Genomic DNA, 13,637 nt, shown 5'->3' on the forward strand with positions numbered 1-13,637 from the left:
GAGTTCAAGACCAGCCTGGCCAACATGGTGAGACCCCGTCTCTACTAAAAATACAAAATTAGCTGGGAGTGGTGGCGTGTGCCTGTAATCCCAGCTTCTTGGGAGGCTAAGGCAGGAGAATCGCTTGAACCCGGGAGGCAGAGGTTGCAGTGAGACAAAATCGTGCCATTGCACTCCAGCCTTGGCAAAAAGAGCAAAATTCCGTCTGAAAAGCAAACAAAAAGGAATGGGAAGTAGTGTGGGAAGATGTGGCTCCTGAGAGGAAACAGGAGGCTAGAGCCAGGGGGAGGAAGGAAAGGATTTCCACAACGCTCAGTCCTCTCCATCTGTGGTCAGCAGAGCAGGGTGTAGGACAGGCAGTGACTTTCTGCATGGAACTCACCTTCTCCAGTGGAGCCAAGGACGTGTGGAAACTAGGCTCCATCTGGTGACCTCTGATCCCTTGGAAGCAAAGCAGGCCCTGATCATGGTAATGCTGGCCCAAAATTCTACTTTCTAATATGAAGATGGATACACCAGCTGCTTGTGGTTGTTGTCTGTGTCTGCCTTGTATGACTTTTTCTATTATTTTCTGTTCTTTCCTATTAAGTTTTATGTGAATCTCTAGTTAATAGAATACACTGGATTTCATTTTTTATCCAGACTCTTTTTTTTTTTTTTTTTTTTTTTTTTTTTTTTTTTTTTTTATTATTTTTTTTTTTTTTTTTTTTTGAGGCAGAGTCTCGCTCTTGTCACCCAGGCTGGAATGCAATGGCGTGATCTTGGCTCCCTGCAACCTCCGCCTCCCAGTTTCAAGCGATTATCCTGCCTCAGCCTCGCGAATCTCTGGGACTACCAGAGCCCGCCACCACACCCAGCTAATTTTTGTATTTTTAGTAGAGACAGGGTTTCACCATGTTGGCCAGGCTGGTCTCAAACTCCTGACCTCAAATGATCTGCCCCCCTTGGCCTCGCAAAGTGCTAAGATTACAAGCATGAGCCACCACACCCAGCCCATCAGAATTTATGAGGACATTACATATACTCCTTTGACAGTATCAAATAGTAAATAATAATTTTTTAAAATTATAAGCAAATCCTGCTCAATAAAATGTCTTAGACTAACCACCGTGTTTCTCCGTGGTCCCAGCTTGGAACCTGGAGCAGTTCCCCTTATTTTCAGAGCCAGTGGCTTCACATTGAGCCTGGCATTTGCCCCGTTACCTCTTAAACTCCTGCTTCCACACATAGAAATGCTCTGATTTCTAGATGCTTGAGTGTCTTTGTGATTCATGGGAAAGCCATGCTGAGAAAACAAGGGAGGAAGGAAAGAGAGAGGAAATAGAAGCCAAGGTGGTCTTCATAGGTTGAAAAATACTCCAGAGATTTAGAAATGTCCTTCCCAGGCACCAAGTTGTGGCCTCTCTGTGTCAGGCCCCAATCTGCCAATCTTCTTTCATGACATTGCCTCCCAGTAGTTCCAGAAGGGTGGCTATGGAGGTCAAGCAGCCCCAGAGGTGAACTGTAGCCCATCTGTCACCTGGCACCAGCCCTGAATTTAGGTCCCTTTTCTAACTTCTCTTTGATTACTTTTCAGGAGTTACATCTCCTCCAATGAAAGTAGTTTTAAGTGAGCAGGCAAATTTAGGTGCCTGCCTCCCAACATGGAATCTGAAGTGGACAGATCCTTCCAGTTCTGAACCTACGTAAACCTGGAGGATGGGCCTGGGACCCAGGCTGGACCAGTCGAGAAAACTCACCCTGGCTGCCAGCTCATGAAGGAGTAAAGATGGTTTATCGCAGCCTTAGAGAGCCGTCTGCAAAAGCTGGCAGAGCTGCTCTGGCTTCCGCCTACTGATTCTGTGAGTCTGATCTTCCAGTTCCTATTGATTTTTTGAGGTGCTAGTATTTTTCCAACACGTATTTCCTTTCTCCTAAATTAGCCAGGATTCATTTTCTTAAATACTAGATGTTCATGGCAGATAAACAATACAGAAATTCCATACCCTGAAAGTTAGAGGTTTTTTAGGAAAACCACTATCATCAGTTTGATTTAAACATTTACACTTCCTTTTTCTGTGCACTATACATGCAGATGGACTAAATCTCTAGATAATTTGGGGTTATGGGGAACAAAGGGATTTTTATCAAAAAATGGGTTATGTCATATATATTCTTTTTTTTTTTTAAATAGAGACGAGGTTTCACCATGTTGGCCAGGGTGGTCTTGAACTCCTGACCTCAGGTGATCCGCCTGCCTTGGCCTCCCAAAGTGCTGGGATTACAGGCGTGAGCCACTGCGACTGGCCTCTTTTTTTTTTTGGATGGAGTCTTGCTCTGTTGCCCAGGCTAGAGTGTGGTGGCATGATCTCAGCTCACTGCAACCTCTGCCTCCCAGGTTCAAGTGATTCTCATGCCTCAGCCTCCAGAATAGCTGGGTTCACAGCCATGCACCACCGCACCCAGCTAATTTTTGTATTTTTAGTAGAGACCATATTGGCCAGGCTGGTCTTGACTACTGACCTGAGGTGATCTGCCCACCTTAGCCTCTGAAAGTACTAGGATTACAGGCATGAGCCAGCCAAGCCACTGTGCTCAGCCTCTGGTTTGATTTTTGTTTAGATACACATCTTTCCTATGCCTGGACTTTTTTTTTTTCACACGATGATTTAAATCTTTTTTTCCTCAGGTGGTGATATGATTTGAATGCATGTGTCCCTCCAAAATTCATATGCTAGAACTCAAACCCCAAACTATTCAGAGGTGGGGCCTTTGGGAGGTGATTAGGCCAGGATGGCTTAGCCCTCATGGATGGGATTAATGGCACTATAAAGAGGCTCAGAGTGCTGCCTAGTTCTCCAATCTCTTCTGCCATGTGAGGACAGTGTTAGTCTCCTGAAGGACACTGCAACAAGGTGCCATCTTGAAAGCACAGAGCAGTCCTTAGCAGATACTGACCCTGCTGGCACCTTGATCATGAACTTCCCAGCTCCCAAAACTGTGAGAAATACATTTCTGTTATTTGTAAATTACCTGGTCTGTGGTATTTTGTTACAATAGCAGGAAAAGACTAAGACAAGGAGACAGCCAACTTTACTGACTAATCTATTTTTTTTCATGGATTTGAAATGCTACCTTCAAAATATACCAAGGGGGACGGGTGTGGTGGCTCACGCTTGTAATCCCAGCATTTTGGGAGGCCAGATTACCTGAGCTCAGGGTTTGGAGACCAGCCTGGCCAACATGGGGAAACCCCATCTCTACTAAAAATACAAAAATTAGCTGGGCGTGGTGGTGCATGCCTGTAATCCCAGCCACTTGGGAGGCTGAGGCAGGAGAATAGCTTGAACCCAGGAGGCAGAAGTTGCAGTGAGCTGAGATCATACCATTGCACTCCAGCCTGAGAGAGAGAGGGAGACTCTGTCTCAAAAAAAACCTAAAATTAAAATATACCAAGGAACAGGGTCTCCCTAGAAGGGCCACAGGAGGCCTCAGTCAGTGCTTGTCCCCCATGGTAACTGCACTCCAAAGGAGGCTATTCAGTTAGCACTTCATAGACTCCTTGGGATTCTGGTAAAGGCAGAAATTTTGAGATTGAACCTAATAATGTTCAGAAGCGGCCAGGCGTGGTGGCTCACGCCTGTAATCCCAGCACTTTGGGAGGCCGAGGTGGGTGGATCACTTGAGGCCAGGGGTTCGAGACCAGCATGGTCAACATGGTGAAACCCCATCTCTAAAGTAATAATAATAATGTTCAGAAGCTTGAACCCCACCCAAATATAGGATCAAGAAGGCCAGCCAAGTTGCCCTATTTAGGGCACATGTCTACTGAGGGATGTGTTCTTGAAAAAGCATGCCCAATCTGAAAATGTGTATACCACAAGCTATTTTTTCCAAAGTAATAAGGGAAAGGGAAAAGGTGAAGAGGACTCAGTCACACTGAACTGCCTAAGAAAATACAGGGCATAGGCATATAAGACGGGATACATTTAACTGTATCCCATACAGTTAAAGGGTGGCTGGAGTTAGTAGGGAGTTTCACAAGTGCTAAGAGGCTTACTTGGGCTGGGTGCATGGGTTACACCTGTAATCCCAGCCCTTTGGGAGGCTGAGGCAGGAGGATTGCTGGAGCCCAGGAGTTTGAGACCAGCCTGGGCAACATGGCCAGACCCCATCTCTTAAACAAACAAAAACAGCCAGGCATGATGGCATGCATCTGAGGTCTGGGTACTCAGGAGGCTGAGGGAGAAGACTGCTTGAGCCCAGGAGGTCAAGGCTACCATGAGCCATGTTTGTGCCACTGCACTCCAGCCTGGGCAACAGCAAGAGCAAGATACCATCTCCAAAATAAAAATAAAAAAGGCTTATCTGCATGATTAGCATTACACTCTAACCAACTAAGCTAACCTGCCTCACTTGTTAGTCATTAAATAAATGACTACTGTGTGGGTGTGGGCTGGGAACCATTGAGATCAACCTCAAGGAGCAGGTACATACCAACTACTCAAGATGTGCTGCCATCTGCTGGTCAACCTTGTGTTGCAGTCAAACCACAAATAGTCATAACAAAAAATAACAGCCACACAAGCCCGACATGGTATGATAACCAAAAACAAACCAAAGCAAACGCACCTCATGCTGCATGTTGACCATCCCTGGTGACTAGAGGTGATGCCTCTCTCTTGGCGGTGGCCCATGGTGGTACCTGTCAGGCATTGCTGAGCATGCAAATATCCCCACTAGGGTGAGCCTAAATAGAAAATTCAAAATACACTACATGCAGATAGGCCAGCATAAGATTCTGTGCCCAGTTCCCTCACAGTGTAATAAAGAGTAGCTAGGTTTGTATATGAACTTACAATGATGCAGGTTCTTGCTTAAAAGAAGCTGGAAAAAAGGGTGTCACCCAGATAGGCTCCGGCAGATATATTGCTATCATCTCACCCCTTTTCACCACTATCCTATCTCCCATTCCTTTGCCCCACCCTCCAGTAGTGGTGATGTAAAGTACCCAGAGGCCAAGAGCCATGGTGGCTGGGGAGGGCCCCTGATGGGAGAGGAACGTGTTCCATCCATCTCCCCTAAGGCAAACTGAGAGACACTGACTGCAGGTCACGGTGGAATGGAATGGATTAGGGAACGTCCTGTTACTCTGGGAAGTGAGGTAAGGAAAACCAAAACCAAACAGAAACCTAAAACGTTAATGTGATCTTTATTATACAGCACATCTGGTATTTGTGTATCCCAACAAGTATACAGAATGTTCTATAAAACCAAACCCAACCCTTCAAAATTACACTAATGAAGAGTAACCCAGAGTCGTGTCTCTTCAGAATGCACACAACACAGTAACAATATTATGGAAAAAGCCAGGCAGCACAGAAAGGAGAGAGGATAAAGACTGAAGTGTGTGCCAAGTCGTTGTCTTTTGTTATTGCACTTTTATTCTACACACTTAGTATGTTACACTTTTAACACTGTAATAAACATTAGTCCTTTAAAACAAACAAACAACATTACATGAAGACAAAAGACAACAGGCTGTCCAGACCAATTTTCTTTTCAACCACCTGGGCAGGGTGGCCTTCCCCATGCTAGGTGTCCTGAACATGCCTCTGAGATCACCTCAATTGGACTGGATGTTAACAAAGCAGATGAAGTTAAAACAAAACTCTTTTAAGAACAGTAGTGCTACTGGAAACCTCCAGGGAAGTCTGCAATACAAGTGTCTCAGGCCACTCACTCCTTACCCACTTCCACATCAAACAAGCTCTACTCATCCTACCCCCATATTTGGAAGGATTAACCTTTCTTTTCCTTTTCCTTTTTATTTTTATTTTGAGATAGAGTCTTGCTCTGCCGCCCAGGCTGTGAGTGCAGTGGTGCAATCTTGGCTTACTGCAGCCTCCGCCTCCTGGGTTCAAGTGATTCTTCTGCCTCAGCTTCCCAAGTAGCTGGGACTACAGGTGCCCACCACCACGCCTGGCTAATTTTTTCTATTTTTGATAGAGATGGGGTTTCACCATGTTGGCCAGGCTGGTCTCAAACTCCTGATCTCTGGTTTTAAAAAGTGGGTTACTTGATCCAGAAAATCATAAGCTTTGGAAACTCAAGGAAAGCAACTACTCTTCTAGCAGCGGACTCTTCCAGGGTTGTAATCCCACTCTGATGCAATACGGATGGACTAGGGAGGTTTCCTGATTATCCAAATGGAATACCAAGCATGTCATCATCTCTCCAAAGCAAAGCCAAAGGAGGCCTTAACTTCCCAAAGTGCTACTGTAATCACCAATTTTCCCGGGCCTCCCAGTGCTACCTAATAAGCCAAAGACAAAAAGTAAAGTGTCATTCAGTGCAGTTGTCACTTTGCAGCCCTGCAACCCCGAGGCACTTCTTCCATCAGGAAGAAGTGACCCTTCTTTGGCAGCTCAAGCAAAGACACAAAAATGCATCTGAGAGCTGATGGTTACTAGTTGAAAGCTCTATAAGTCCCCTATTTCTATCTGTGGTAGCAATGCATTCTTTCCTCTACTGCTTCCTTGAATTTTAGTGTTAAAAATTAGGAGAAGCTGCTGCCTAGGCTCTGTCCCCTTGAAGTAGATGGAGTCAAAAGTGACTCTCTTTGGTCTGGGAACAGCCAGCACAGTCCTCCTGTGAAGCGCTTGCTCAACCAATGAGCTACTCTTTGCAGAGGATCAAGGAATTAAGGTATGCCTGTGGAAACCCACCCAAATGAGCCGTGCCAGACTGCCCTTGCCATCAGCTCTCAAGGCACAGGGTCAGCCATTCCAGGGCCCCAGGCTCCATGATTTCTCCTGACTGCTCTGCAGAAAGGCCCCTCACTCAGTTCTGAAGTGAAATGAGTGACCAGACTTCAAGCTGTGGCCATTAAAAATGGCCGGGTCATCGTTTTCAAGCTGGGTAAACTGCCCTAATTATGTTGATTAGAAGGACAGAACACAGTAAGGGTCATTCTTTCATGCCATCCTTTCTCCTCCTCCAGCCACAATCTCACCTCACCACTTGAGAACATGTACAACCAAAGCTGGGAGGTAAAATCTTCAGGGCTTTGGTCATGCCGAGCCCTCTATAGCCCAAGTGCTGCCAGACTTCTTTGAAAACCTAGTGTCTGCCCAAGTAATATACAATACAGTACATTTCATGGCATCCCATCACTTATAAGAATGGATGCCAAGGAACAAAGAAGCCAAAATTAGCTGACAATGTTATAAAACAAAAGCAAAGTATACACACGCTATACACACGTATACCTGCACTCAGCCTGCTGAGTATTTAAATAACATCCCCAAACATCCATATGTGGACTTTGGCTGGCCTAGAGACTTTCAAGAATATTTTGCACCTTTTCTCAAAATACTTTTTTTTTTTAAGAAAATGAACTGTAACACAACTACTCATCTTCTTATTTACATTAGTCCCTCCCTTCCACCCTCCCCATTGGGGAAAAAACTATTGGAGTATCTGCTAGAGAACTGGTATCTGATAGCAGACTAAGCCATGGGGTAAACTGAAAAGGGACTCTGGGTAGGGGAAAACAAATCTAACCTCCCATATGTGAATGGGAGTATGAGCTAAGACTTCCAAAGAATGCTAGGAATGTGACCTTCGGAATGGAAGCACAGACTTAGCTTGAGTCAAAGGACAGTCTGGAAAGGGAACTATATAAGACTTTCCCTAAAATTTCATACCCAACAGACTTACAATGATTTTCCAGCAAGTGGAGAGTACTTACCCCTCCTTTCTTGACACCTGACTTCCTGGAAGCCCCATCATCGTTCCCAGAAGGACAGCCAGTTAGTGATGAGAATAGAGTACTTGAAGTATCGCTAAATAGGTGGTCAGAATTCTAAGAATATACTGAACATCCTACCAAAACAAGGCTAAAGCCTACAGAGCCCAAAGACACTGGGCCAGTTACTTTATGATTTGCAGGTAAAAAGGTTATTAGCACTACCTGGGGTTTCTGAAAGGCTGCAAGAGCTTAGGGAGCTACTATGCTCAAACATACGATCCGAGCCCAGGATAGCCAAAGAGTTAAAAGTTATATGAAAGACCCCATTTATACTCCATTAATATTTAAAAGATGGTCATTCTGTCACAGACAATCCTAGAAAATCCCAGCAGCAAATGTGCGACTCATCTGTTTTTTTTTTTTTTTTTTGAGACAGAGTCTTGCTCTGTTGCCCAGGCTGGAGTGCAGTGGCGTGATCTTGGCTCACTACAACCTCCACCTCCCAGGTTCAAGTGATTCTCCTGCCTCAGACTCCCGAGTAGCTGGAACTATAGGCACGTGCCACCATCCCTGGCTAATTTGCAACTCATCCTATATACCCACCCCGGGACCCATTTTACAAACTCTGCGGCTGGACGCAGGGGCCGGACCACAGTTATTGGGGATTAGGCAGATGGAGGGAGGCTACCCACTTCCACTGTCTACTCCTTTGTCTACCTGTTTTTCTGAATCTAATGGACCAGTTTGGCTGAGGAAGGCTTGAAGTGAAGTGCATCTGAGATTCACCAGTATTTAAATTGTTCCCTTCCTCTGCCTAGAATCAGAATTTCTCTCCTTAAGCACACGTCATGAGGAACTCTCCAAAAGACCACCCACCTGCCTCCCACCTTTCAGGGAAGCTTCCCAGACACTGGTGCACAGGGGTGAGGTACACACATAAAGAACTACCAGAGGAGGGTTTTTCTCTTGCTTCTGGTTTTTTTCTTCTAACAGATTATATTTAAAATAAAGTAAAAAGAAGGAACAAATTGCAGGAGAAACCTTGGTTAAAAAGCTCATTAATCAAGTTTTTAAAATGTCAGTGTGTTAGATTCAAACACAAAAAATTTCTGATTGTGTTAAGTTTTGAAAAAAAGCTGGTTTTCTTCCAGGCCATGGCCTCCAATCATCTCCCACCTCTCAGGTCTCACCCAAATACTTCTCACTGGGTTGGTTTTACTCAGACACTCACTCCTAAGTACCATGTTATCTGGAGCTTTCCCACGTTGAGATGAAAAAAGGTAAACAAAAGAAAAGACCTAAAGGTAAAAGGACGGATTCTGTTCTGGGGTTAGCAGTAACTCCAAATCCAATAACTTCTGTGTGTATGTCTATATAGAGAGAGATATATAAACACACACATGTGTATATACATATACACAAACACATATGCACACAGGTTTTAAACCTTTTTTTTTTTTTTTTTTGAGATGGAGTCTTACCCTGTTGCCCAGGCTGGAGTGCAGTGGCACGATCTTGGGTCACTGCAGCCTCTGCCTCCCAGGTTCAAGCGATTCTCCTGCCTCAGCCTCCTGAGTACCTGGCACTACAGGCACCTACCACCATGCCCGGCTAGTTTTTTGTATCTTTAGTAGAGACGGGGTTTCACCATGTTGGCCAGGCTGGTCTTGAACTACTGATCTCATGATCTGTCCACCTCAGCCTCCCAAAGTGCTGGGATTACAGGCATGAGCCACCGCGCCCGGTTTTCTCTCTCTCTCTTTTCAGGGCCTCTTGGTGATGTAACAGTGAAACCTTCCCCCAGAAACCAGGGATATGTGGTCCTATAAATGTAAACACACTGGCACTATGAGGAACAGATAGCTCTGTTTCTAGCTCCCTCACTGGGGCTTCTGACCATTGCAACCTGAGATCCCTGGCTGTGGGCAGCAGAATCCAGACATCCACAAGTTATTGTTTTTATCCCTATGTTTTCATAATCCCGGAACTAAGCTCAAATTTTCTGAGTCCTGACTAAACTATTCCTAGCTAGAGCCAAAAATCATGAGAATGAGACTTTCTAACACTATTGCCACTGCAGTGTCCCGCTTGTTGTCTTAGAAGCATATACAGTGAATAGACCATGGTAACATCTGCCTCCTTTTCATTTGTGAGGCCAGAACATCACATTCCTCAGCTTTTACACATCTTAGACACTTTTTTGCTAAAGGGACAGCTTGGGGCTTCAGTGAGCTGCTGAATATGCTCAGTCATCCAACTCTTCACTGTCCAGGAGTCATCCCTGCCTGGGAAGGTTTCAAGCTTCCCAGCAAGCACCAGTTCCCTTGGGAGTGTGTCCTATAGTGAATAAATGTCAAATTCTCCCCATGGCCAAAAGGTGAGGGGGAAGGAAAGAAACAGAAAGTGAAAGAGAAAGGTCTTTGCTTTCAAGTAGAATCATCTAGTCCTCTGTTTGGCTGCTCAGAATTGGACTTGCAGAGTCTGTCCATGATGCCCTGGAGCATAGGCTGGACAATGCCCAAGAGAGGCCTCTTCAAGGGGTCGCCATCCCAACAGGCTTCCATCAACTGCCAGCACTCCTCATCAAACACAGGAAGACGTTCTGGGCGAGCCCCTAGAGAAAGGAGCATGGAAACAAGACCACAGTGAGAGGGACCCGGCACAACAGAGGCATGACCAGCTCAAAGGCTGACTTCCCAGACGGGCTCAGGACACTAAAGAATACAAGGAGTTTTGGCTTCAATTGCAAACATCTAGGTTAGAACCTAACGGTAAGAGCGATTTAAAAAAAAAAAAAAAGGAAGAAGAAAAACTGGAACACATTAGCATATGAAGTTGAAGAATCAGAAATTTTTTTACAAAAGACATTTTGAGATAGTTCAATAGAGAGTTGCCTGGATGCAAAGGTTGACTTAAATATCTTTTTTGGATTCATGACAGTTTAAATACGTCTATGGCCTTGCTACGGAGTAGCCAGAAAGGATGACAGGAGGCCCTGTGACACTGCCTGGGCTCAATCTGGCCTAGCCAGGGGAGTTAGGACAGGGTAGTACTTGTGGCTCTTACCCCTCCGCACATTGTTCCAGAGATGGTCTTTGCTAGCACACCTCTCAAATGCCTCAGGGAGCTTGACAGAGCCTGAGCAGATATACCAGAAAAGAATTCCAAAAGCGTAGACATCCACGGAATTATCGTACTTCCCTGATGGCAAGAAAGCATGAAACATAATGAGCCACGGAAAGGCAGGCAGCAGCATCCACACCACCTTGCCTCAGTAGAGGTTTAGCTTTTCCCAAAGCTTTTAACATCTATTATCTCTCAGTAACAACCCTGCCAGGTAGGCAGGCCACATTTATAACGCCCATTTCATAATACAATCCACTAAGACACTGGGAGGCCACAGCACAATACTAAGAGAGCCAAACCTAGAACTTGACAAAGGAGAAGGAAAATAAGGCCTTTCATTCTGCTAGGACAGTCAAAAAGATTAATCCCAAAAGGTCATATTAGGAAAATAAACTTGGGAATATAGGTGGGTAGGTATGTTGGAACCAGAATATGATTATTTTTAAAGTCAGACAGAAGAGTCTGGATTCAGTAGCAGCAGGAAGTCAATTAGGTTTTAGAGTAGGAGGTGACATGAAGAATACAATATTTTAGAAAGATGATTCTGACAGCAATAGGGTGGACTGCAATAGAAACAATAAAAGGAATTTAAGTATGAAGTAGCCAAAATAGAATAATAGCAGTGGGATTAGAAAGTTTTTTTTTTTTTTTTTTTTAAAGTAAATCTAGAGAAAGAAAAATGAAGACAGTCTACTTGGGTCAGATATAGAGCACGACTACAGCTGTCTCGCTATCACATAATCCTTACATGTATCACCCAGTGAAGGGCTGGGGGAAGACTGGTACATGAAATGAAAGAAATTTAAATATATCGCTAATTTTAACTCTTACCAATACTAATAACTGGCCAGGGATTATCTTCCTCTCTTCCCTGGCAATGGAACAATCATTCCCATCACTTGGGCTCAAAACCTTGGAGTCATCTTTTGGTCATTCTTTTCTGTTCACTAACCATATCAAGTTAGCACCAAACTCTTGCCCATTCTTCCTCTGAATTAATCTCGAGTTTCTCACATTTGTTTGTTTCAGCACTAATACCAGCTTAATCCTGGATGCAACCATAGAAGACCAGCTATCTGGTCTTCTAACCTTGGTTCTTCCCAGTCAAATCATCTTTACCTACTGTTGCTAAGCTCATCTTCATAAACGTTTTCTTTTCTCCCCTACTCAAAAGCTCGGTAGTGCCTTAAGTCTTGCACAACAAGCCTTGATTCTTTTGTGGGAATTTCAAGCTCAATATATTTTTATCTCCAACCTTGTTTGCTACTATTCCCCAATGGATTTCTTTCATGTCATGCTTATTTCTATTCTGTGATTTTCCTCATTATTTCCCCTTCTTTAGCTTCTAGAATTTTCTCTCCTTCATGCTACAGGGTTGTACTATGGTGACAGAACATCTTAGACTTAAATCACAGCTCCATTACATTTTAGCTCAATGTTTTTGGGAGTATGTTTCTTCATCAATCTGGTCTCAACTTTATCCATTAAATGGACATAAAAATCCATCATTATCACAGAACTAAACAAACTATATGAAAAATCTACCCATACTACCTAGCTCAAGGTATATACTTAATAAGTTCCCTTCCGACCTACTAGTTTCCCAGATCTGACTCAAATTCTACTCAAAATCTCACCTCCATCACAAAACCACAAAACATGTCCACCTTCATTTATTCCTTCTCTAAACACCAACAGCACATTATATAGCAGTTTATTTAGCACCTAATCACACACTGTGTTGTACTGCTTCCTATTTTTACCTCTCAGTATGTCTCTATGCCAACTATAAGCTCTTTAATGATAGAGGGCAACTCCTATTACACAGGAGTTATTCAGTCAATACGTTGTGATTAGACAATTGGCTGATTGTGGCAGTAACAACCCAGAGGGATGTCCAAATGATGACTCCCATTTGCACTTTTTCTTTCTTATTCCTTTACCTCTTCACTTTCCCCTCTACTTGCCTTAGGTAGGTCTCCCTGATCTAGTTTCTCCCTTGCCTGTACTAGACCTGCCAGTAGTGATTGTGAAAACTAGCTCAAGGGGTGGTACTCAGGATGAAAGTAATAATATGCCCTGCCCAGACCCACTGCCTGCCCTCCAGCCTTACCTGTGAAAAGTTCAGGGGCCATATGGATTGGTGTCCCCACAATGCTGCCTGACATCATGGCCTCTGGCTTGCAGAATCCTAAGTCAGTGATCTTGGCACGGTTCTGCTTGTCTAGCTGCCAACAAAGCAGGGCAAGAGTCACCTTGTTTTTGATCTGCACACAGCACTGCTGCATACCCAAGCTCAAAGGTAGGTACCTCAAAGTAGGATTATGATCTGAAAAATGAGTTGTCAGGTGATTTCATCCTTGTGCAAACACCAGACTGTGCTTACACAAACCTAGGTGGTATACCTGCTATACCCCTAGGTGATATATTAATAGTGTGGTCTTTTGATAGTATACTACAAACCTGTACAGAGTGTTACTGTACTGAATACCACAGGCAACAGTAACAGTGGTATTTGTGTATCTAAACATACTTAAACATAGAAAAGGTACAGTAAAAATATGATATAAAAGATAAAAAATGGTATGCCTGTAGAGGGCATTTACAATGAATGGAGCTCCCAGAAGTGGAAACTGCTCTGGGTGAGGCGGTGAGTGAGAGGTGAGTTTGAAGGCCTACGACATTATTACTATAGGCTTTATAAACACTGTACATTTAGACTACACTTAATTTATTTTTTAAAGTATTTTTCTTTTCTTTTCTTTTTTTTTAAACAGAG

At 44.0% G+C, this 13,637-nt stretch overlaps 1 protein-coding gene across 4 annotated transcripts in view; it reads right to left on the minus strand.

The window, feature by feature from the left end:
- Positions 1-5,172: 5,172 nt before the first annotated feature.
- The window catches only part of DSTYK (dual serine/threonine and tyrosine protein kinase), a 70,803-nt gene continuing 62,338 nt past the window's right edge, over positions 5,173-13,637 (minus strand). For 3 of the 4 annotated variants that reach the window (XM_017525435.2, XM_017525433.2, XM_017525437.2), the window contains exons 11-13: positions 12,972-13,086; positions 10,799-10,933; positions 5,173-10,346 (exon numbers count right to left, since the gene is read on the minus strand). In XM_017525435.2, coding sequence (XP_017380924.1) covers positions 10,159-10,346; positions 10,799-10,933; positions 12,972-13,086 — 438 coding nt within the window. In that variant the 3' untranslated portion in view covers positions 5,173-10,158. The remainder of the gene's footprint in view (positions 10,347-10,798; positions 10,934-12,971; positions 13,087-13,637) is intronic. The other variant, XM_017525436.2, reaches the window with a different exon arrangement.

This window comes from Cebus imitator, unplaced genomic scaffold, assembly GCF_001604975.1.
Source record: "Cebus imitator isolate Cc_AM_T3 unplaced genomic scaffold, Cebus_imitator-1.0 Scaffold38, whole genome shotgun sequence".
NCBI classification, from domain to species: domain Eukaryota; kingdom Metazoa; phylum Chordata; class Mammalia; order Primates; family Cebidae; genus Cebus; species Cebus imitator.